The sequence below is a fragment of the Oncorhynchus clarkii genome, chromosome 20 (assembly GCF_045791955.1).
Source record: "Oncorhynchus clarkii lewisi isolate Uvic-CL-2024 chromosome 20, UVic_Ocla_1.0, whole genome shotgun sequence".
In the NCBI taxonomy this organism is placed as follows: Eukaryota; Metazoa; Chordata; class Actinopteri; order Salmoniformes; family Salmonidae; genus Oncorhynchus; species Oncorhynchus clarkii.
In genome coordinates, this window is record NC_092166.1 from 7138970 (window position 1) to 7165006 (window position 26037).

Here is a 26037-nt window from a genome sequence, read left to right on the forward strand (position 1 = left end):
GACGGGTAGCCACTGTTAATGCAAATAAACCCATCATTTTAAAAACAAATCTAGTAAAGCCAACTACAATCAACTTTCTAAACAATATTTTGGTTCGTTTCCATCTTGTTAGCTAGCTAGCGGCCTAGCCAGTTCAAATAATGACCAGCATAACTGACAACTTCTTAATTAACTTTATATTATTTTTAAAAATTATTATAGAAAATAAACTCACAACAAGATAATTGAGAACTAGTCCTGAATGGGAAAAATCGATTTGAATGGTCATCCAACTCGTAATTCCAATTTGGGAACTCGGGCCTCTCTGTAGAGTTCAAACCTGAAGATCACGGACGTCATGATTTGACCTCTTATTTTTTATTTATTTTTTCCAAAGCTTCCATCTGTCTTGAACGCAATAATTTTAACCAGGCAGGTAACCATGACAACGGACGCAGCGACAGGGTCAAAGTTGAATTATTATTATTATTATTTTAATCTGTCTGTTTCCCAGGGAAACCGACAGGTCTATAGATATTCTACCGGAGTATAAATTAAAATGTAGTTTTGATCAGCGACACTTGTCCCTTTCGAATTGTCTACAGACATGTCGATAGACAAAGTCTAAACCGGCCTTTATGGTTTAGGGACGTCTCAAGGATCCCGCATTGCATTAAGCTTTCTATGCCCGTTATTATTTGGGTCATTGATCGATTGGCAACTGTGTAACAGGTAAAAATCATTGTTTCATTGGCATTTAACTAGTGTACACGACAATTTTAAATTATTTGATATCCGCAGTCCAGCAATAACATGTAAAAATAACAGACATAATGTTACCTGGCTAACAGTACAAAAGTGGATGGGATACTCGTTAGCTAGCAAGCTTACAGCTAGCTACAGTAACTAGCTAGCTAATTTAGCTGTTCCTTCTCGTTTTTAGCAACGATGGCAAATAGTGTCAATTGTAAAATTACAGATGATGCGTTTTAATGCATTTTTTTGTAATGCTAGCTAATATGTTAGACTTATATAGATCCTCGGCTAATAGCTTGCTAGCTAGAGTTGAGTTAGCCACCTGTTGTGTTGTTACGCGCATAATCAATATTTTCACCTTGTGAGAGCTAGTAAACACTAACGTTAGTAGCTAGCTAACTAGCCAACACATTTTCTCTAAGAACAGCTACCTCTCATGCCATGGTCTCTCATGCAGGATTTTGTACCAGCCCCAGTCTAACATACCCGACTAATCAACTTCTCCTCGATGTTGAATTAAGTGTGTTTATGCAGGGCTGGACCAAAAGCCTGCAGATGCCGCAGTTCTCTGAGAGGAGGATTGGCACCGCTGCCCTAAGTTTACCCCTTCAATGTTTATAGTTCTGAACAGACAGCCAGGAGATGTGTAGCCTTCTAATGGCTATGGAGAGTTTGGTTTCTGACACACTTCTCAGGTCTATCCGGTTCCTTCAGATTTGCAAACGTTGAAAGAGTGGAGTTGAGGGGATAGAAGTTAAAGATTGTTTAAGTCTCAACGTCCTTTGTCATCCTCAGCTTTTTCCCCACACAGACTGCCTCACCTCACCCATGAGTCTACCGGCCGCCCCGCCCAGTTACGCTGAAGCCATGGCAGGGGACAAGGAGCAGACGTACGGTGGAGTGATGGTGGCAATGCCCCCCTACAGTGACAACCTGCCCCCCATGCCCCCTCCACCGGTGCCCATCCACACCAGCTGGGCCTACGTGCACCCCAGTCCCAGTGAGTCAAGGGGAAACATGGTCTACCTCCTTATCTTATAGAAATGGAATTGCTATGTCCAAACTAACCCCCCCTTTTTTTATGCTGTTTTATAATGTTCTCCCTAATCTTCCTGACCTAGATAGTCTGTGTGCATGCATTGATATGTAGGCTACGTGTGCCTTTATTTTTTTTAAATGTAGTTATGTCCTTGAGCTGTTCTTGTCTATTGATGTTCTGTATTATGTAATGTTTCATGTTTTGTGTTGGACCCCAGGAAGAGAATCTGCTGCTTTTGCAACAGCTAATGGGGATCCTAAAAAAAATACCTAATCTTGTTTTATAACATTCTCCCTAATCCCGTTTTATAACCTTCTCCCTAATCCTGTTTTATGGACACAGAGTTTAGCCTTGCTTGTTCATCATAACTGTCTTGGTGTGGTCATTGCGTGACCGCTGTTATTCCCAAGAGTATTGTCCTTTCATCCCCCCCCCCCCCCCACACCCTGGGCCCAATTGTATCGCTGCAAAATGATCACGTTAAAAGAGACCAGGTCACTAACTTCAAGTACTTCATTGTACAATGTCCAGAAAATAGATTTTTAGTCTATACATGTAAAAACAAGTGTGGATTTGCAATACATTCTCCAGATCTGTTGCATCCCAACCTTTTTGTTGTTGGAATAAGTTCTGAGTTGAGATTTTAATTAGATGGTCTGTTCTGAAATGAGATGAGCGCCACTTTATTTTGCCCAGTTTTCAACTTCTTTTCTAATTCTCTTTTTCTGCCTCTGTTAGGCCCGGGCTACACCAACCCCTACGCTTCTGACATGTCCTCTCCCTTCTCTGACCCCAGCACCAGCGACAGCTTGGATGGAAGCAACTGGGAGGACAAGAACATCCGACGTATGTTCATTCGCAAAGTGAGAGGCTCTAGTGTCCCTTCTTTTTTTTTTTTTTGTCAACATATTTTTATTGACAAAGGCTCGCCACCATACCACGTTGATGAGGTTTTGGTTCGGTTCATGTAAAAATTCTTTGCTGTATGTTATTAATGGTGATTTGTATAATTTACAGGTGTTTCTGATACAAGACAATGATCAGAGAAATAAGCCATTCATGGAATAGCCAAGCACTTTGGATCGATCTGCCATCAATTTCTAATGAGTTCTCTGGACAACTTTTGTCTCCCAAACCTCTCTGCGTTGCTTTCCTATATTTGCACCTAGTGCTTACCCATGAAAGTCCTAGTGCTTACCCATGAAAGTCCTAGTGCTTACCCATGAAAGTCCTAGTGCTTACCCATGAAAGTCCTAGTGCTTACCCATGAAAGTCCTAGTGCTTACCCATGAAAGTCCTAGTGCTTACCCATGAAAGGATGAATTAATTAAAGGTTTATACAAATATGTCCATTCAATAGAAAATTTACGTCAGAAAAACAGTAGTCAGGGCCTCCCGGGTGGCGCAGTGGTTAAGGGCGCTGTACTGCAGCGCCAGCTGTGCCACCAGAGACTCTGGGTTCGCGCCCAGGCTCTGTCGTAACCGGCCGCGACCGGGAGGTCCGTGGGGCGACGCACAATCGGGCCAAGCGTCGTCCGGTTTAGGGAGGGATTGTCCGGTAGGGATATCCTTGTCTCATCGCGCACCAACGACTTCTGTGGCGGGCCGAGCGCAGTACGCGCTAACCAAAGGTTGCCAGGTGCACGGTGTTTCCTCCGACACATTGGTGCGGCTGGCTTCCGGGTTGGATGTGCGCTGTGTTAAGAAGCAGTGCGGCTTGGTTGGGTTGTGTATCGGAGGACGCATGACTTTCAACCTTCGTCTCTCCCGAGCCCGTACGGGAGTTGTAGCGATGAGACAAGATAGTAGCTACTAAAACAATTGGATACCATGAAATTGGGGAGAAAAAGGGCTAAGAACAAAAAAAAATACAGTAGTCCAAACAAAACTAAATGGGGATTAAATACACTGCTCAAAAAAATAAAGGGAACACTAAAAATAACACATCCTAGATTTGAATGAATGAAATATTCTTATTAACTACTTTTTTCTTTACATAGTTGAATGTGCTGACAACAAAATCACACAAAAATTATCATGAAATCAAATTTATCAACCCATGGAGGTCTGGATTTGGAGTCACACTCAAAATTTAAAGTGGAAAACCACACTACAGGCTGATCCAACTTTGATGTAATGTCCTTAAAACAAGTCAAAATGAGGCTCAGTAGTGTGTGTGGCCTCCACGTGCCTGTATGACCTCCCTACAACGCCTGGGCATGCTCCTGATGAGGTGGCGGATGGTCTCCTGAGGGATCTCCTCCCAGACCTGGACTAAAGCATCCTCCAACTCCTGGACAGTCTGTGGTGCAACGTGGCGTTGGTGGATGGAGCGAGACATGATGTCCCAGATGTGCTGGGACATCAGGTCTGGGGAACGGGCGGGCCAGTCCATAGCATCAATGCCTTCCTCTTGCAGGAACTGCTGACACACTCCAGCCACATGAGGTCTAGCATTGTCTTGCATTAGGAGGAACCCAGGGCCAACCGCACCAGCATATGGTCTCACAAGGGGTCTGAGGATCTCATCTCGGTACCTAATGGCAGTCAGGCTACCTCTGGCGAGCACATGGAGGGCTGTGCGGCCCCCCAAAGAAATGCCACCCCACACCATGACTGACCCACCGCCAAACCGGTCATGCTGGAGGATGTTGCAGGCAGCAGAACGTTCTCCACGGCGTCTCCAGACTCTTTCACGTCTGTCACATGTGCTCAGTGTGAACCTGCTTTCATCTGTGAAGAGCACAGGGCGCCAGTGGCGAATTTGCCAATCGTGGTGTTTTCTGGAAAATGCCAAACGTCCTGCACGGTGTTGGGCTGTAAGCACAACCCCCACCTGTGGACGTCGGGCCCTCATACCACCCTCATGGAGTCTGTTTCTGACCGTTTGAGCAGACACATGCACATTTGTGGCCTGCTGGAGGTCATTTTGCAGGGCTCTGGCAGTGCTCCTCCTTGCACAAAAGTGGAGGTAGCGGTCCTGCTGCTGGGTTGTTGCCCTCCTACGGCCTCCTCCACGTCTCCTGATGTACTGGCCTGTCTCCTGGTAGCGCCTCCATGCTCTGGACACTACGCTGACAGACACAGCAAATCTTCTTGCCACAGCTCGCATTGATGTGCCATCCTGGATGAGCTGCACTACCTGAGCCACTTGTGTGGGTTGTAGACTCCGTCTCATGCTACCACTAGAGTGAAAGCACCACCAGCAAAGTGACCAAAACATCAGCCAGGAAGCATAGGAACTGAGAAGTGGTCTGTGGTTACCACCTGCAGAACCACTCCTTTATTGGGGGTGTCTTGCTAATTGCCTATAATTTCCACCTGTTGTCTATTCCATTTGCACAACAGCATGTGAAATTTATTGTCAATCAGTGTTGCTTCCTAAGTGGACAGTTTGATTTCACAGAAGTGTGATTGACTTGGAGTTACATTGTGTTGTTTAAGTGTTCCCTTTATTTTTTTGAGCAGTGTATATATTAATTTACAAAGCTAACAGACTGAATTTAAATATCCACCCTCCGCGAAGACAATCTGTTCTTGTTTTCAGTGTGTATTTCTCAGTCTTTCCCTTTAAATTGCCATAGAAACAGCCCCTCTCAACTTAGTTTGATCGCCAATATAGGCAATGAAAGCCAAGGATCTGTCGGTGAAAATGACAAAGGTATCAAGTTGATTCGGATTGGTCCAACCAGTGGAAACGCCTCCAAATGTTACCACCTCACATACCAAATATGGAAGAGACAAAACCAAGAGCGGTACAGTCTAAATGGTCACAGCAAATTAACGTTCTTATTTCATCAACACGGTCAAGTACAAGTCTGTTAAGGCCATAACATTGTAGAAAACAATCTATTTCATTCTATGTAATTGATAATGACATGGGCAAAGAAAACATTTTGACCTAAATTTTGTATCACCCTCTTGAATAGCCCCATTTTTCTCAACATTGAGTGAACACCCTATATATACACAGCAGTGAGTGAACACCCTATATGCAGCACTAATGTGTAGCACCACCATGTCTCAATGTTGTTCTGCCTGATCTAGGCCATTTCACTGTGCCCTTCTTATTTACATTCCTGGATTTGTATTTATTTATTTTTTGAAAGGACCAAAACGAGCTTACTTCCTGTTGTAACCACACTCGATTTCTCCTTGTCACCATATCTTGTGTTTTTAACCGCTTCCTGTTTCAACAAGTCATGACACCCATTCTGAACAATTTGAAATGGTGGGTGTCAGAATCCTCTTTCTTGTGTTTAGAATCCTCTTTCAGATGGTTTAGACCAGGGGTGTCAAAGTCAAATGGACGGAGGGCCAAATAAAAAAATCAGCTACAAGACGAGGGCCGGACTGTTCGAATGTTCATTGAAAATTTTTTAAATGACGCATATAGTCTAGTGAACCTAATTGAACCTACTGAAAACCTAACAAATATATTACAATATGATCAGATAAATAAAGCAATATTTTCTTATGGCTCTGTCAGTAATCTTTAATTTTCAACAGACACAAAAGACAAATTTCCTTTATATAAATATCCCCATAACATGAACATTAAATGAAAGAAACCGGTATTCAAGGCACCATCAGTAGACTATATTTTCTATTTTAGCAAAAGTGGGCTAAATTTACTTCAAAGAAAAAACAATAATAGCAATTTTCTATCATCCACTCAACTGAAATATTTTTAAAATATAATTGGATTGAAATACAAAAAAATAAAGTGCAAAAATCTATTAATCAAAAACAACACTTTGTTTAAGGAGAAGTAACATGCAGTGAAAACAAATATTAAATTTTAACTTTTAAACTTGAACTGAGTAAAAACTCTAAATATGTGATTGCACAGTAATGTTCACTTGTTTGAGGTTGAGGGTGATACTTGGTGGTGTCCCATCTTTTCCACAAGTTCATCAATGTTCGGGGTAAGGCTCTGAGCTGAAGAAATCCTCAGAATTGAGTGGAGGTGTTCAGCAGTAAGTCGACTTCTGTGTGATGTTTTGTTCAGGTTCATCAAAGAAAACAGTTGTTCACACAGGTATGTGCTGCCAAACATAGACAACGTTTGAGCAGCCTGGATGCGCAGCTGGGGCATTGTGCCGGGGAGGAAACGGGCGAACTCCGCAGCACCCACTGCCGCATATTTTGCCCTCAGTGCATCATTGCATTGGAGGTCAATCAACTCCATTTGGAGGTTTGGTGGTGAGCTTTCCACGTCAACAGCAAATGGGTTACCGAGCAGTTCCAACCTGCTTTTTTGTGCTTCAAAGTCAGCAAATCGGCGTCGAAAGTCAGCGGCAAGCATACCTATTTTATCAGCCAACTGTGTGCTCGGGAACGCACTGGTAGAGAGCTTCTCTTTCATGGTCTGGCAGCTGGGAAAGTGGCTCAAATTTTCTTTCCGCATCTGCGTCTCCCACAGAGTCAGTTTGGTTTTAAATGCCTTCACTGTACTGTACATATCAGAGATGACACGATCCCGACCCTGCAGCTGCAAGTTTATTGCATTCAGATGACTCGTAATGTCACACAGAAAAGCCATTTCACACAGAAACATTTCGTCTCGGAGTTGTGTTGTGTCTTTCCCTTTGCTGTCCAAGAACAGACAAATCTCCTCACGAAGCTCGAAACATCTTTGAAGCACCTTTCCCTGGCTTAGCCATCGCACCTCTGTGTGATAAGGCAAATCACCATGCTCCGTTTCTAACTCCGTCAGAAATGCCTTGAACTGGCGGTGATTCAAACCTTTGGCTCTGATAAAGTTAACTGTGCGCGTGATGATGCTCATTACATGCTCCATTTTCAAGGCTTTACCGCACAACGCTTCCTGGTGTATGATACAATGATAAGCTGTCAGCTCACCTGTCGCGTTTTCCTCTTGCATCTTTTCCCGTATCTTCGCCACCAGTCCGCTCCTGTGTCCACACATCGCAGGTGCTCCGTCGGTTGTCAAACCCACGAGTTTTTCCCAAGGCAGCTCCATCTCATTTACACATCTTGACACCTCTTCATACAAATCATGCCCCGTAGTTGTGCCATGCATAGGACGTAAAGCCAAAAACTCCTCTGTCACGCTTAGGTTGGAGTCCACTCCGCGGATGAAAATTGACAACTGGGCAATGTCAGAAATGTCGGTGCTCTCATCCACAGCCAAGGAATATGCAATAAAATCTTTTCCCTTTTTCACAAGCTGCTCTTTTAGATTGATGGACAACTGGTCTACTCTCTCGGCAATGGTGTTTCTGCTCAGACTCACATTTAAAAAGAGTTGCCTTTTTTCTGGGCAAACTTCGTCACAAACTTTAATCATGCAGTTTTTGATGAAATCCCCCTCCGTAAATGGCCGGGCTGATTTAGCGATCTCTTCTGCCAAAATAAAACTGGCCTTGACAGCAGCCTGGCCTTGTGATTTGGCTTTTTTGAACAGAGCCTGTCGAGATTTGAGGCCTCGTTTTAATTCCTCTGCCTTTTGTAGCCTTTGTTCCATGTCCATATTCTTGTTTTTGTCCGCGTGTTTCGTTTCATAATGTCGTCTCAGATTATACTCTTTCAGTACCGCCACACTTTCTCCACACAGAAGACACACAGGTTTTCCAGCTACCTTCGTGAACATATACTCCGACTCCCACCTTGTTTGAAACCCCCGGTTCTCAGTATCCACCTTCCGTTTTGCCATTTTTGATGGGTATCTGAAAGTTAATTTTACTGTGATGCTGACGACTGCTGTGCCAATAAATATTGAAATGAAGCAGCCTACTGCTCGGTGCGTCACCTTTGCATTGTGGGAAATGTAGTATTGGTGCGTGTAAAAGATCTGCGGGCTGCCGGCTTGCTGCGGGCCGGTTCTAATAATAAATCAAGATCATCCCAGGGGCCGTAAAAAACCTTCTTGCGGGCCGGATGTGGCCCGCGGGCCTTGACTCTGACATATGTGGTTTAGACCCTTTCTTCTTTAAGGTTGTTGCCCCTATCATCACAAAGCCTACCTCCAACATTTTTTACCTGTCTCTCCTTTCTGGGGAGGTTCCCATTGCTTGGAAGGCAGCCACAGTTCGTTCTTTATTTAAAGGGGGAGATCAAGCTGATCCTAACTGTTATAGGCCTATTTCTATTTTGCCCTGTTTATCAAAAGTGTTGGAAAAACTTGTCAACTGATTGGCTTTCTTGGTGTCTATAGTATTCTTTCTGGTATGCAATCTGGTTTCCGCTCAGGTTATGGATGTATCACTGCACCCTTAAAGGTTCTCAATGATGTCACCATTGCCCTGGATTCTAAGCAATATTGTGCCTCTATTTTTATTGACTTGGCCAAAGCTTTTGATACGTTAGACCATTCCATTCTTGTGGGCCGGCTAAGGAGTATTGATGTCTCTGAGGGGTCTTTGGCCTGGTTTGCTAACTACCTCTGTCAAAGAGTGTAGTGTATAAAGTCAGAAAATCTGCTGTCTCAGCCACTGCCTGTCACCAAGGGAGTACCCCAAGGCTCAATCCTAGGCCCCACGCTCTTCTCAATTTACATCAACAACATAGCTCAGGCAGTAGGAAGCTCTCTCATCCATTTATATGCAGAAGACACAGCTTTATACTCTGCTGGCCCCTCCCTGGATTTTGTGTTAAATGCTCTACAACAAAGCTTTCTTAGTGTCCAACAAGCTTTCTCTACCCTTGACCTTTGTTTTTGGAGGTGTTCAGAACAAGGTTATGTGGTTTGGTAAGAAGAATGCCCCTCTTCCCACAGGTGTGATTACTACCTCTGAGGGTTTAGAGCCTCATACATGTACTTGGGAGTACTTGGGAGTCTCAGCACATATCAAAGCTGCAGGATAAAGTTACATCTAGACTTGGTTTCCTCTATCGTAATCACTCCTTTCACCCCAGCTGCCAAACTAACCCTGATTCAGATGACCATCCTACCAATGCTAGATTACAGAGGGGTAATTTATAGATCGGCAGGTAAGGGTGCTCTCGAGCGGCTAGATGTTCTTTACCATTCGGCCATCAAATTCGCCAACAATGCTCCTTATAGGACACATCACTGCACTCTATACTCCTCTGTAAACTGGTCATCTCTGTATACCCGTCGCAAGACCCACTGGTTGATGCTTATTTATAAAACCCTCTTAGGCCTCACTCCCCCTATCTGAGATATCTACTACAACACCCGTTCTGCCAGTCACATTCTGTTAAAGGTCCCCAAAGCGCACACATCCCTGGGTCGCTCGTCTTTTCAGTTCGCTGCAGTTAGCGACTGGAACGAGCTGCAACAAACACTCAATCTGGCCAGTTTTTATCTCAATCTCTTCATTCAAAGACTCAATCATGGACACTCTTACTGACAGTTGTGGCTGCTTTGTATGGTGTATTGTTGTCTCTAACTTCTTGCCCTTTGTGCTGTTGACTTTGCCCAATAATGTTTGTACCATGTTTTTGTGCTACTAACATGTTGTGTTGCTACCATGTTGTTGTCACGTTGTGTTGCTACCATACCGTGTTGTCATGTTTTGCTGCCTTGTTATGTTGTTATCTTAGGTGCTCTTTATGTAGTGTTGTGTCTCTCGTTGTGATGTGTGTTTTGTCCTATATTTATATTGTTTTAATCCCAGGCCTGCATCCCCGCAGGAGGCCTTTTGGTAGGCCGTCATTGTAAATAAGAATTTGTTCTTAACTGACTTGCCTTGTTTAAATAAAATAAAAAATAACATTTTGATATGGAATGACCCATTTAGTCTTTCATTAACTCTGATCCTCTCAAACCGTCCTCTTCTGACACTGTCCTATCGTTTTTTTAACGCTCTTTACATCACTGTCAAAAGACTACTGTCAGAACGTGAAATCATGTGCCCACAGTGAGTGGTATTTCATCAGTACAGCACTAGACGTAACCATAGAAACGTAGAGCAATCTTATCTGGTAGATAGTATAGTGTGAAACAATCTTCTATCGTGCCGACCTGAACTAAACTGCGCTGTCACTTTTACATGATTTTCTTCGGCAACTATGTTGGATGGTTACCAGGCCAGTTCAGTGCAGCTTGGTTTGGCTCGGCTCGATTCGCCTCCGTACTGTGTAAAGCTTAATAGTGTCTTCTGTCTCAGTACTGTGTAAAGCCCAATATTGTCTTCTGTCTCAGTACTGTGTAGTTCTCTCAGCTAGCCTCTCAGTACTGTGTAGTTCTCTCAGCTAGCCTCTCAGTACTGTGTAGTTCTCTCAGCTGGTCTCTTGTGAGAGACTTTCTAACATGTCTTATTTCTATCCTCAGGTTTTCTCCATCCTCATGGTCCAACTGTTGGTGACCTTTGGTATCGTGGCTCTCTTCACGTTTTGGTGAGGGCCACTAACATGAATCCACACTCCAGAAAACATTTGAGAGCCCAATTTACAAAGTTATTATTTTTATTTTTTATTTTTTTTTGCACTCGCAAACTCTGGTTATTTTCCAAATGGAATAAACCCCAAACACCTTAACATGTGCAAACGCTTTGTTAGATTATGCTGTCTCCATATTGTGATCAAAAATGTATTCTCACCTTCTGATATATACTGAGTGTACAAAACATTAAGAACAGATTCCTAATATTGCATTGCCACCACCTTTGCCTTAAGAAAAGCCTCCATTTGTCTGGGCATGGACTCTACAAAGCGTTCCACAGGGATGCTGGCCCATGTTGACTCCAATGCTTCCCACAGTTGTGTCAAGTGGGCTGGATGTCCTTTGGTTGGTGGACCATTCTCGATACAAACGGGAAACTGTTGAGTGTGAAAAAACTCAGCGGTGTTGCAGTTCTTGACACAAACCTGTGCACCTGGCACCTACTACTACCATACCCCACTCAAAGACACAAACGTTTTGTATTGCCCATTCACCCCCTGAATGGCACACATTCTCAATTGTCTCAAGGCTTAAAAATCCTTCTTTAACCTGTCTTCTCCCATTCCTTCATCTACACCGATTTTGAAGTGGATTTAACAAGTGTCATCAATAAGGGGATCATAGCTTTCACCTGGTCAGCCTGTCATTGAAAGAGCAGGTGTTCATAATGTTTTGTACACTCAGTACATGCTTTGTGCTTCTCACTGGAATGGTTTGATAAAGATGAGGCTAAGTAAAAAAAAATCTGTATATCTGAAGCTGAAAAATGGGTTCCCATCCATTCATAAGTTGTTAAAAACTAATGTATTTTCGCTCAACTTTACAGTGAACCAGTCCGGCAGTTTGTGCAGTACAATCGAATCCTCTACCTTGCCTCATAGTGAGTATCTCCAACTTTATGTGCTGTCTTCCAATGCCAAACTGGTAAAATAGACAGTGCATATCATAAAATGACTTAACAGTAAAGGATGATTCATCCCAATGTTCACCTAAGACATTTTCTTACCTTGAAAGCAGCAACTTGTCCATTTATTGTGTAGATCATTGGTCACCAACCGGTCAGTTGCGATCGACGGGTCGATCTTCAAGGCATTCCTAGTTGATCTCCAAACATTTCTGTAAAAAAAAAACGATAAAGCCTTGCGTTCTTATTTTTTGTATTCATTTCACTCTGTTGGCAGTAGGTGCACTTGATTCAGCAGCCCTAGCGCCGGGATGCAAAGTGTTTCCATTTTGAACCCTTTCATATGTCTGAAGGTAGAACTCCGCCTACCTGGCAGACTCGGAGAGCAAATCAAGTGCACCTATAGGACTACCGCTGGCCAATCAGATAGCTCAGAGCACCGTGTCTGTACAGTTTCCTCGCGCCATAGACCGTAAAAAAAGAAGAATCGGACGCTCAGCAACGTTGACACTTTGAGATGTAAAAACTATTGAAACCATGACTAGAGAGAGACTCAACGAATACAACAAAGAGCTGCTGTTTTTATGAGTTAGTTCATGTTTAAGTTGTTATTCAGCACTGTCAATACATTGTTCAACACTTTTATGAGACATAAAATACATACAAAATCTCCCTACTTCCACTCATGCTACAACCATCACTGCAGCTGCAATGAATGACTACAACCAGCACTGCAGCTGCAATGAATGGATGTATCAAATTGTTCTGTTACACCTGTGTTGTTGTTTTTAGCGTCTTGTCTTTTTTTAAATATCGAGGAATATTTCACTTTCTCTGGTCATTGGAGTAAATATGAATTGGTGCATGAGGCAGAAGTAATGCAATGCGACTTAAGTTTCGCCATCAGCTGGAAGACCGTGTCCCCTCTTCTTTAGCGAGGGATGGTGAGATGTGTGAGAGGCAGCCTTTACCACTGCTCCCTCCCTCCTCACAGACTGACCATCAGATGCAGACCATCAGTCCAGTAGAAAAAAAAAAGTAAATTATTACGCTCACTCAGCTGTGCCTCACAAGTAATTCAACAAATTATCTGTTACCTTAGTGTAAATATAATTTCAAAGTGGTCTCAGAAGAACAACAGTGGCAGGGCAATTCAAGTACAGCCAATTTGTAGTGATAATGTATTGGGCCTATAGCCTACTGCACAAACCTCATTGCTACAGATCTGTTTTTAATTGGGTAATGTTGCATAGGACGTAATGTTCATGTTTAAAATAAATCTGAGCAGTAGATCTTGGCTTGCGTTTTGACTCAGAAAGTAATCTTGACTCAGAAAGTAATCTTGACTCAGAAAAGGTTGGCGACCACTGGTGTAGATCCTTCAGGGGAATGTTGTTATTTCGGTGGTATCCCCCAGCATTTTAGATGTGGTGGTGTTGTCGTCATTGGATTTAGGCGCACTGATATGGCACTCTGAGCCAACCTTCCTATCTGGTGACCACATAACTGTTCCTGTTCCAGCATCATCTTCATGGGGGCATACCTGGTGCTAGTCTGCAGCACAAGTGCCCGGTAAGAAGACAACTCTTTAGTCAATACTACCAGCTTTACTTTGACTATTATTTTGTATTTCTACCACTTTCTTCACCTTTTATTCTTCTTCTTTACAACATTCTCAATTTATACTTTCATAACTAAGAGATGGAGGTACATGACTTTAACATGATACATTTTTCTTTGATGGCTATTAGATGTTTTATTTATTTAGATTTTTGTGAAAAGGTTTTATCTGGCTATGCTTCTCAAGTCTTAACTCCTGAATTGGTGTTCTCTTCACACTAAAATGTTGTCATTGTATCCCGTTGTCTTTTTACAGGCGACAGTATCCCACCAATCTCATTCTCTTGGGGATATTTGTAAGTATCAGCCAGAGGTACAGCATCTCGGCTTGACAGTTAGTGATATGCTTAGTTAGTGCCTCGATGATATTATGACCATTCTACTGACGTTGTGGTACTCCAAATGATGTGAGGTGCAATTCATACTATACATACTACTCTGTAATATTTGTGTGTTTGTGATCCTCTTCTTGTCTCCAGACTTTGGCAATGTCTTACATGGCAGGAATGCTGGCTAGGTAAATTGTGTGTGTGAATGTAGACTGTCTAATGTGGAAATGCTGTCTAGCGACTTTTTTTTTTTTGACCGTCTATGACGGTCACTTTGTGTGTATCAGAGGTGGTAGTAACTTGGTTATCCTTCCTCTGTGTCCATAGCTACCACAACACTAAAGTGGTGATGCTGTGTGTGAATGTAGACTGTCCACTCTTTTTCTATATGTGTGGAAATGCTGTCTAGCGACTTTTTTTGACGGTCACTTTGTGTGTGTATCAGAGGTGGTAGTAACTTGATTATCCTTCCTCTGTGTCCATAGCTACCACAACACTAAAGTGGTGATGCTGTGTGTGGGCATTACCGCCATGGTGTGTCTGTTCATCACGCTCTTCTGTTTCCAGACCAAGGTGAGCTTTTACAAGCAGATGGCCAACAGCACAGTTTGTGTTTCTCTTGTCAAGTTAAATCATTCTGTTTTGTGGAAGCAGTGGCATTGCGATTTATTTAGCTCGGTTGACTGGACGTCATTTTGATCATTTAACTAGGTTGGCTGGACGTCATTTTGATCATTTAACTAGGTTGACTGGACGTCATTTTGATCATTTAACTAGGTTGACTGGACGTCATTTTGATCATTTAACTAGGTTGACTTGACGTCATTTTGATCATTTAACTAGGTTGACTTGACGTCATTTTGATCATTTAACAAGATTGACTTGACGTCATTTTGATCATTTAACAACTAGGTTGACTGGACGTCATTTTGATCATTTAACTAGGTTGACTGGACGTCATTTTGATCATTTAACTAGGTTGACTGGACGTCATTTTGATCATTTAACTAGGTTGACTGGACGTCATTTTGATCATTTAACTAGGTTGACTGGACGTCATTTTGATCATTTAACTAGGTTGACTGGACGTCATTTTGATCATTTAACTAGGTTGACTGGACGTCATTTTGATCATTTAACTAGGTTGACTGGACGTCATTTTGATCATTTAACTAGGTTGACTGGACGTCATTTTGATCATTTAACAACTAGGTTGACTGGACGTCATTTTGATAATTTAACTTCTTGACTCTACTTGAGACGCATATGTCTCAAGTAGGCACCTGGAAATGCAAATGCGCTACGCTAAATGCTAAATGTACTCGTTAAAACTCAAACCTTGATCAAAATTCACAAGCAGGGTATTGAATTAAAGCTACACTCGTTGTGAACCTAGCCAACAAGTCAGATTTTTAAAATGCTTTTCGGCGAAAGCATGAGAAGCTATTATCTGATAGCATGCACCACCTGAAAATGCCTGAATGCGACGTAAACAAAGACTCTGCTTATCCGACGCAGCACAAAACGCAGAAATAAAATATAAAACATTCATTACCTTTGACAAGCTTCTTTCTTGGCACTCCTATATGCCCCATAAACATCACTATTGGGTCTTTTTTTCGTTTAAATCGGTCCATATATACCCAAAATAGCTTTCTATGGAAGCTGTGTCATTCAGAAAAAAACATCGTTTTTAAACGCTGCGTAATTTTTTTAAATTAAAAAAGTCGACGATGAACTTTCACAAAACACTTCGAAATCCTTTTGTAATCCAACTTTAGGTATTAGTAAACGTTTATAATCTATCAAAATGATTACAGGGCGATGTATATTCAATAGCTCCTCGTTTGCAAATCAATGGCTGCCAATGTCCACATTAACAACATCCGGGTGGAGACTGGAAGAAACGGAAGCCAGATAGATGGATTTTCCAACAAAAAATTCAATTGAAAATGACGACAATGGTGACATCGTGTGGAATTTGTATGAATTGCATGCAGGTCGATATAAAATTTTGTCCTCTTTTAACAACCCATGGAAGTGACTTATGGAAATTATTTTTAGCTTTCAGAGAGCAGTTTTTCTTGCGTTTTTCAATGAAACACACGATCTGTTATAGTCACAGCCGTGATTTAACCAGTTTTAGAAACTTCAGAGTGTTTTCTATCCACACATACTAATCATATGCATATACTATATTCCTGGCATAAATAGCAGGACGCTGAAAAGTTGCGCGATTTTTAACAGAATGTTCGAAAAAGGAGGGGGTAGAAGTTTTAACTAGGTTGACTGGACGTCATTTTGATCATTTAACTAGGTTGACTTGACGTCATTTTGATCATTTAACAACTAGGTTGACTGGACGTCATTTTGATCATTTAACAACTAGGTTGACTGGACGTCATTTTGATCATTTAACTAGGTTGACTTGACGTCATTTTGATCATTTAACTAGGTTGACTGGACGTCATTTTGATCATTTAACTAGGTTGACTTGACGTCATTTTGATCATTTAACTAGGTTGACTTGACGTCATTTTGATCATTTAACTAGGTTGACTGGACGTCATTTTGATCATTTAACTAGGTTGACTGGACGTCATTTTGATCATTTAACTAGGTTGACTTGACGTCATTTTGATCATTTAACTAGGTTGACTGGACGTCATGTCATGCTTCGTCATGTTCAGCAGAGCAAAAAACGTTCAGATGCCTCTCTGACATGTAAAATAATGAATAATTTCTGCTCTCTTTCAGTACATTTCTATGTGCTATGTTTCCCTGCTGAACGTGGCCCCCTGGTTTTCGGTCTTGTCTTGACGTTGTGTTCCAGGTGGATTTTACGTCGTGTCACGGTCTGCTCTTCTCTCTCATGATGGTGCTGATGGTGACGGGACTGTTGCTCCTCTTCACCGCACCCTTCGGATATGTAAGCAACATGCCTCTTAAAGCTACAGTCTGTGATTGGTATATTCATTTTTTTTTTTACTTTAAATTAATGATATATATATATATATATATATATATATATATATATATATATATATATATATATATATATTGATTTTATTTGTCAATAAAATAAAAAACATTTAAAAGGAAATGGATTGCACAGTATAGTCAGAGACTTCTACTCATTGAACATTCTAAGTCCTAAATGCTTGATGAGCTTCAGGGTAGACACGTTAATTAAAGGAAGCACGAGGGTAAAGAACTTTACTGTTTGACCAAATTGACATTTTGGGTTGGGGTGACGATGTAGAATGTGCTCTTTTCTAAGTTTATCGGCTCCCAACTTTCCGTCTTTTACGATCCATGATCTTGGCTGTGTCTATCTGATGACAAGAGTCGGGCAGGTCAATTTGCTGATGCCTTGTTTGACTTTGAACGCGAGTTTACATGACCTCGGCTCAGCCTATCAGACAACCGTGCCGGCCCATCTTGGTGGTGGGGGGGGGGGGGGGGGGGGGGGCTCATTATAGATTAGTATAACAGAGGAATTGTCCATTTTAAATGAATAGCCTATGATCCACCAGCCATGTAAAAATAAAAAAAATGTTTTCATCCCTCAGCTGTTTAACAAAACAAGTGGTGGGGTTGATGTGTTATTTTATCACAGACTGTAGCTTTAAGTCCTTAAGGTTAAGGCTACACAGAGATTTTGTGTCCGTGGGAAACGGTTGAACAGTGTTTGAATGAATATGCTTTTTCAAACGTCTCTGTGTGTCCACAGCCTATCCCGGAGATATAATCACGAACCTGGAACTTTCTCACAACTCTACCACTGACCTTTTTGTGATTTTTACCTGAAAGGTCGACTAGAGTTTGTACCTTGTTGGACAGGACCGTCTCCTCTCATTTGTGACTGTCTGTCTCTCTTTATGCTGCGTTTTCTGACCTCGTTTGTCTTTCACAGATACCTTGGTTGCAGACAGCGTACGCTGGACTGGGTGCCCTTGTCTTCACGTTGGTACTTAATCATCTATCATTGAAAATCACCACTTAATGAGTGTAGGATTGCTGTGGTGTTGGGACAGGTGTCTCTTTTGTAAAATAGATTTCTGATCTAAATGCAATGAATCACCTGTATAAATATAAGGCTGAATGTACACTATATATATATATATATATATATATATATATATATATATATATATATATATATATATATATTAAATACACACAAAAGTATGTGGACACCCCTTCAAATGAGTGTGTTAGGCAATTTCAGCCACACCCGTTGCCAACAGGTATATAAAATTGAGCACACAGCCATGCAATCTCCATAAATCAAATCATATTTCATTGGTCACATACACATGGTTAGCAGATGTTAATGCGAGTGTAGCGGAAATGCTTGTGCTTCTAGTTTCCGACAGTGCAGTAATATCTAACAAGTAATCGAACAAATTCACAACAACTACCTTAAACACACAATGTAAGGGGATGTAATAATAATATGTATATATTTAGACAAACATTGGCAGTAGAATGGCCTTACGTGAAGAGATCAGTGACTTTCAACGTGGCACCGTCATAGGATGCCACCTTTCCAACAAGTTCATCAAATTTCTGCCCTGCTAGAGCTGCCCCGGTCAACTGTAAATGCTGTTATTGTGAAGTGGAAAACGTCTAGGTGCAACAACGGCTCAGCTGTGAAGTGGTATAGACCCCAAACAAGCTCACAGAACAAGAACGTAGAGCGCTGAAGTGTGCAGTGCGTAAAAAAATAATCTGTCCTCGGTTGCAACACTCACTACCGAGTTCCAAACTGCCTCTAGAAGCAACCTCAGCACAAGGACTGTCCGTCGGGAGCTTCATGAAATGGGTGTCCATGGCCGAGCAGCCTATGATCACCATGTGCAATGCCAAGCTTCGACTGGTGTGGTGTAAAGCTCGCCGCCATTGGACTCTGGAGCAGTGGAAATATGTTCTCTGGAGTGATGAATCATGATTCACCATCTGGGTTTGGTGGATGCCAGGATAACGCTACCTGCCCCAATGCATAATACCAACTGTAAAGTTTGGTGAAGGATAAATAATGGTCTGGGGCTGTTTTTCATGGTTCGGTCTAGGTCCCTTAGTTCCAACTCCATATTAATGCCCATGATTTTGGAATGAGATGTTCGACGAGCAGGTGTCTACATACTTTTGTTCATGTGGTGTATTTCTAAAAAGCCACAAATGTGAATGTTAGTGACGACTTAGTTTTCTAGGACCTTGAGTAATGGTCTCTTCTCCTTTCTCCCCCATCCCTTGTTCTTTCTCTTTCCTTCTCGCTCTCCCTCTCTCCACCTCGCTCTCCCTCTCTCCTCCTCGCTCTCCCTCTCTCCTCCTCGCTCTCCCTCTCTCCTCCTCGCTCTCCCTCTCTCCTCCTCGCTCTCCCTCTCTCCTCCTCGCTCTCCCTCTCTCCTCCTCGCTCTCCCTCTCTCCTCCTCGCTCTCCCTCTCTCCTCCTCGCTCTCCCTCTCTCCTCCTCGCTCTCGCTCTCCCTCTCTCCTCCTCGCTCTCGCTCTCCCTCTCTCCTCCTCGCTGTCCCTCTCTCCTCCTCGCTCTCTTCCTTAGTTCTTGGCCTTTGACGTGCAGCTACTGATGGGCAACCGGCGGTACTCCCTGAGTCCTGAGGAGCACGTGTTCGGAGCGATGTGCCTTTACATGGACGTGGTCTACATCTTCTTCTTCCTCCTACAGCTGTTTGGGAGTCAGGAGTGAAGTCACACCACCTTGCAGTCACGTTCAATAGCCCCCCCCCCCTCGCTGAGTTTACTTTATTAGGATCTCGTTTAGCGACTGCACATGCAGCAGCTACTATTCCTGGGGTCCACATAAAATAGTACAAATACATTACAAAGTACAGAGCAGTAATAGACAAGAATATAAGATATTACATTAAATTCAAAATAACAATGAAGTGTGTGTGTGTGTGTGTGTGTGTGTGTGTGTGTGTGTGTGTGTGTGTGTGTGTGTGTGTGTGTGTGTGTGTGTGTGTGTGTGTGTGAGAGAGAGAGAAAGACACAACAAATGTACTATTCACACACGTCATATATTCTTATATACAGTAAAGTTAGATTAGCTCTATAGAAAGAGGAGAGGTGATGTTTTTTTAAAGCTATTCTTGCTTTTTGCCTAAGAAACCTCTGGTGGCAGAGTATTCCGCAATCCCGTGGCTCTTTACAGAACAGGATAGCCACACCACCTTGTCACGTTCAATAGCTCCCCCTGACTCTCTATGCCTCCTCAAGTGTATACATCTACTCTGATATCCTTATGCACGTACTTCTGTTTGGTTACGCTCGTACAAGCACACACACATTTGAGAATGGATACAAATACATACCGGCACATATTTGTAATCTGACGCAAATACACACCCGCAGTACACTCACACTCACACACCCGCAGTACACTCACACTCACACACCCGCAGTACACTCACACTCACACACCCGCAGTACACTCACACTCACACACCCGCAGTACACTCACACTCACACACCCGCAGTACACTCACACTCACACACCCGCAGTACACTCACGCACCCGCAGTACACTCACGCACCCGCAGTACACTCACGCACCCGCAGTACACTATCACACACCAGCAGTACACTCACACACCAGCAGTACACTATCACACCCACCATATACTAACACATCCACTCTGAGGTATCTTATAAAAGCATAGTTTGCGTATATTTTTCCTCTCCCTGAATGTTGACACACAACTTAATTCAGTTTAAAAATATATATATATATATATATATAATTTGAAGTGTGTGCGTGCGTGCGTGCCTGCGCGACTGCTGGGATTTCAGTTCTGTCTGCACAGGCAAGCTCCTACCTCTAGGGGGCACTTCAGCCCTTGCCAATCTCCAGAGTGTTGCTAGCTCTGGGCCTGTGTAAGGGTTAGAACCAATCTAGGGGCTGGGGTCAATTTGAATTGAAGGTGGGTCAATTCAGAAAGTAAATTTGAATAATAATTTTAAACCATTTTAAATTACTTTTCAATAAACTGAGGAGTAGAAGCTATTTCTAGTGTTTTTAAAAAAAAATGTATTTCCTGAATTGACTGCCTTCAATTAAAATTGACCACAGCCCTGTTGGATGTTAGATCTGCACCGAGGCAGTGTTGGAAGGTAAGCTGATCTCAGATCTGCCCTACGTCTCCCAATGTTACTCTTAGGACGTGACCAGGCAGTTGACGAATCACAATGAGACTGCAAAAGAATAAGCTGACAGACAGTGTGCTGTTGGTGGACAATCCGTTTGCTGGGACAGATATGAGAACGGGTTAATTGCAACCACGTTGATTCAGGGTGACTTGTGGTTGACCAGTTAAATGGACACTGGCTGATTTCCCCTGGTAGTACTTCAACTTTTCTTGTCTTTGTTATATTGGAATATATATATATATTACAGTTGACAAATCAGAGTCATTGCTTTTGTTTAAACAATTATTTTAAACCGTTTCGGTCACTGTCTGGTGAGTCCAAAAGTATTTCAAGATTACATTTATTCCCTTAAAATCACATTTTTAGACATTGATTTAACCAAGCCGAAATTTGACCCCGATTTTGGCACATCTGGATTTTCTCATCTGGGTCTGTGAAACGTCATCAAGCCAATGAAGTTGAAGGATAAAAGTGACGCTTGCAGTCCTTGGTGCAATAATGTGTCTTTGGCTAGGTTGCGATTCTCTAGCCTCGTATTACCAAGCTGATTACTGCTGCGGAATCCGTGAAGCGAAACAGAATGTAAACTTGCGAGACTTCCGGATGGTTGTACGAGGTTACCGATTCTCTACCCTTCTGTTGTACAACCTTCTGGTGTTCGAGGTTACCCTTTTCCAGAATTTTGCACTCGTTCATCCCGCCTCATACAATTTAAAAGTATTGGATTGGTGCAACATAGCTGGAGGGTGTTTTCACCGTATTTCTGACACCAGTCCATCCTTTTAAATAAAGGGGGGTTGCACACTTTGGAAGAAGGTTAAAGAAAAATAATGTAGCTCTTGAGTGAGGAATTCTTTTTAGGGGGCAAGTTTCGTTTCTTTGTTACATTTAACTCACTTCCTCTTCTTTGAATTTACGTGCCCGTGTTACGAGGTTGTCAGGGCAGATTTCAAGTTATACTATGCCTTGGGACTGAACTGGCAGGTTTTTTTTGCTATCAAAGGTGTTTTTAAATAGAGTAGTCGTGTGTCTCTTCAAATATGTATGAACCGAACTCGGATGTAGAACTTGAATAGAGGCATGTTTTGAGGTTGTTTTAGTTCAATTGTGAAGTAAGAGATCTTCGGGAGGTGGGGTCAGTGTGACGTCAGTTGTCATTAGCTGACATTTGACATGTTATACATATGTCAGGGGTGTTCGACATAGGCTTAAACCGAGTTAGACACGCTTAGAACATTCCACTTTTGAATATATTTTTTTGTATTGTTGTTGTTGCATTTATTACCTAGAATAAACAAACATTTCCTTTTTTAGATGCCCTGTAGTACACCTTAATTATGGCAAAGGCTGGGCTCGTTCTGTTAGGCTGTCTGTATAGGTGCACTGTTTAGTGTGGTCTCTTTTTTTCACAATGAAACTGCCTAGTGCATACAATATAATTTGCACGAAGTGATCGCTATAGAATCTCCATAACATTTGTTAGCACTTTGTGTATTTTAAAAGCCAATTATTTTTTGGTGAAAAGTGAAAATCTGGCACATTAACTTTGTAATACTGAACAAAAATATAAACCGGTCCATTTCTACGATTTTTACTGATTTACAGTTCAAATAACTAAATCAGTCAATTGTAATAAATAAATTAGGCCCTAATCTATGGATTTCACATGACTAGGCACGGGTGTAGCCATGGGTGGGCCTGGGAGGGCATAGACTCACCCACTTGGGAGCCAGGCCCAGCCAATCAGAAATGAGTTTTTTCCCCATAAAAGGGATTTATTACAGACCGAAATAGCCCTCAATTTCATCAACTGTCCGGGCGGCTGATCTCAGACGATCCCGCTGGTGAAGAAGCCGGATGTGGAGGTCCTGGGCTGGCGTGGTTACACGAGGTCTGCGTTTGGCAGGCCGGTTAGACGTACTGCCAAATTGTCTTATGGTAGAGAAATTGACATAACATTTTCTGTCAACAGCTCTGGTGAACATTACTGCAGTCAGCATGCCGATTACACGCTCCCTCAACTTGAGACATCTGTGGCATTGTGTTGTTTGACTAAACTGCACATCTTAGAGTGACCTTTTATTGTCCCCAGCACAAGGTGCACCTGTGTAATGATTATGCTGTTTAATCAGCTTCTTAATATGTCAGGTGGATGGAATATCTTAGCAAAGGAGGAAATGCTCACTAACAGGGATGTAATCACATTTGTGCACACAATTTGAGAGAAATAAGCTTTTTGTGTGTATGGAAAATGTCTGGGGATCTTTTATTTCAGCTCATGAAACATGGGACCAACACTTTACACGTTGTGTTTATATTTCCGTTCAGTATAATTAAAGTTGGATCACACCTTAAATTAATTGCACGTCAAAAAGCCTGCCGGATCATTTGATAAAGCCTTCACGAACATGGCACACATACACATACAGGTTTATAAATGATTTACGAACTTGTTTAAAACGTGTGTGTGTGTGTAACTGAAACACTTCACAAGGTGTAATGCCACCTAATAGTAGTTTATGAATGATTCATAAAGCCTTCATGTCTTGTGACTGCAGACTTTTGGGTGATCCAAACTTGTAACATTCAGGTTTAAGCTTATTTTTTTAAGCAAACATTTCTGGGTGGTTGATACCGACAACAATAAATCCTTGTTTTTTTTGTTAATATTGACAAAATAAGTAAAGTTTTTTTTTTTTTTTAACAATGTGTAAATACTTTCTTAATTATGTGAAATAGATATTTATGTGAGTAGTTAAAAGTAATTTATTATTTAGCCTACCCTTGTTAAAGAGGAGTTGTATTATCTTATCCTTGTTCACCAGCCAGTCTAGAGGACTGGTAAGCATGCCTTTTTAAAAACGTCATAGGTAAATGTTCAAGTACATGTCTAAGTACTACTCCTGTTCCTACTTATTCTTGTACATTACTTGGATTGTTTTTCCATAGATGTCACCAGATTGAGGAAACGGGTTTAAACCATTAATCAAGAGAATGGCGGTAGACTCTATGTATGAGTCAATGCTCCTGTAAGTTGCTCTGCATCGGAAGCATCTGCTAAATGACTAAAATCTAAATCTATATATTCTGTATGGTAATACCCATTTTGACTCTTTTGATATCATTTTGAATTTGACTTAATTCACTCTGGGTCATAACTCTGATGGATCAATGCTGTTCTTACTACATTCCCCCTCTAAATCAGTATTATTTTACAAAGAAAATGAAAGACAATGTTTGACATTAGTGTAATGCACCAATACTCAATTAGAGTGGGCTGACATGAACCAACAGAACAATGTTGATACATTGTAAAATACTCAACATACTACAACTAGTGTTATTATTATGTCCACCAATAGTTAGATTCTATATGGTACATTTAACCTTTTCACCTTATATTACACTTAAATCATGCACATTTCTAGCCTACCTATTAAACTGCTCTCGCGTGCAAGGACGGATAATATTGTGGATTTTTCTGTTCCTGTTCATGGAACAAATCTTCTCAATGGTGTATGCTCCTCCCTTTTCTACTGTAACTAGAAAGATGGTTCGACCCACAATGTCTTCGGGATCATCATCTTCTATTAAAACTTAAGTGGTGTGATGTACTTGATGTGTGTGTGTAATTTGGTCCCATATTTTGTTGCTTCTTGAGTTCGAACCCGAACTCTTGACTAGCCTGCATGCAGTGACAGTGGTTAAGTAGAGCATGACTCTCTTAAATACCGTAAGTTGAAACTAAACCATTTTGATGACAGCTCAATTAGTTTGGAAACCTTCCCTGTTTGTTGAAGTAAAACATGTTGTTTGAAAGATTTGTGTTTTGGGTTTTTTTCTTGCTCATGTCCATTATTCTTTTTTTAACGAACTATATCTTGAATTTTCTGTGGACCATTTATGCTAATTAGAATTTACATGGACACTTACACAATTTTAAAAGTTTGCATGGTACCTGAGCAGCTAGCTAGCTAAAGTTAAATTTGAATTAGCTTTATATAGCCAATATAGTAGCCTTTATAGGTCTGTTTAAGAACCACCAGATTCTCTGCGATAACAAGCACGATCAACGATGCTGATTCAACTGAATCTGGCCCGCCACTTACTAGAAACTAGCCCGGGCTCTACCTCAGCTGTCACCACTGCAAGCTAGTTTACATGCTACTGCTAGCACCACCAGCTAGCTAGCTGTACGTTTGGACCCGGCGCATCAACCAACCAACACTCAACACGGTACCGGAGGATCTTGGCTGTGATAAACCCAATCGGATGATACTGGACAAATACCCATGTCGCCTTTACAATGGGGGAGAAAAAAACTACTTGTTTTCTTAGGAGTAATGTTCGAATACTCGCTAAAGGCTGATGTGGCTTTGTGTTTCACCTAGTAGGACGTTTCCTTCGTCATCTGCCACTGTTGACTCATTTTATGATGAAGCAGTATTGCAATTGGAAACATGCCATTGAGTTTTTATTTTATTTCACCTTTATTTGACCAGGTAGGCTAGTTGAGAACAAGTTCTAATTTACAACTGCGACCTGGCCAAGATAAAGCATAGCAGTGTGAACAGATAACAACACAGAGTTACACATGGAGTAAACAATAAACAAGTAAATAACACAGTAGAAAAGAAAGAAAGTCTATATACATTGTGTGCAAAAGGCAATATAATAATTACAATTTAGCAGATGAACACTGAAGTGATAAATGATCAGATGGTCATGTGCAGGTAGAGATACTGGTGTGCAAAAGAGCAGAAAAGTAAATAAATAAAAACAATATGGGGATGAGGTAGGTAAATTGGGTGGGCTATTTACTGATGGACTATGTACAGCTGCAGCGGTCGGTTAGCTGCTCAGATA

At 41.7% G+C, this 26037-nt stretch overlaps 1 protein-coding gene across 3 annotated transcripts; it reads left to right on the forward strand.

Annotated features, from left to right (window-relative positions):
* Positions 1 to 632: 632 nt before the first annotated feature.
* On the forward strand, positions 633 to 24990 carry LOC139375810 (Fas apoptotic inhibitory molecule 2a). Of its 3 annotated transcripts, none has more exons than XM_071117686.1 (12): positions 633 to 711; positions 1547 to 1735; positions 2513 to 2637; positions 11037 to 11101; positions 11974 to 12027; positions 13573 to 13623; positions 13928 to 13967; positions 14151 to 14188; positions 14486 to 14573; positions 16834 to 16929; positions 17917 to 17970; positions 19565 to 24990. In XM_071117686.1, the coding sequence occupies exons 2-12, from the start codon at positions 1564 to 1566 to the stop codon at positions 19709 to 19711; spliced, it is 930 nt and encodes a 309-aa protein (XP_070973787.1). In that variant the 5' UTR covers positions 633 to 711; positions 1547 to 1563; the 3' UTR covers positions 19712 to 24990. The 3 variants fall into 3 exon arrangements, with proteins under 3 accessions (XP_070973787.1, XP_070973786.1, XP_070973788.1); XM_071117685.1 differs by having other exon boundaries at positions 666 to 711; positions 1531 to 1735; XM_071117687.1 differs by having other exon boundaries at positions 666 to 711; positions 1531 to 1735; positions 17917 to 17966; positions 19565 to 19739.
* The last annotated feature ends 1047 nt before the right edge of the window (positions 24991 to 26037 follow it).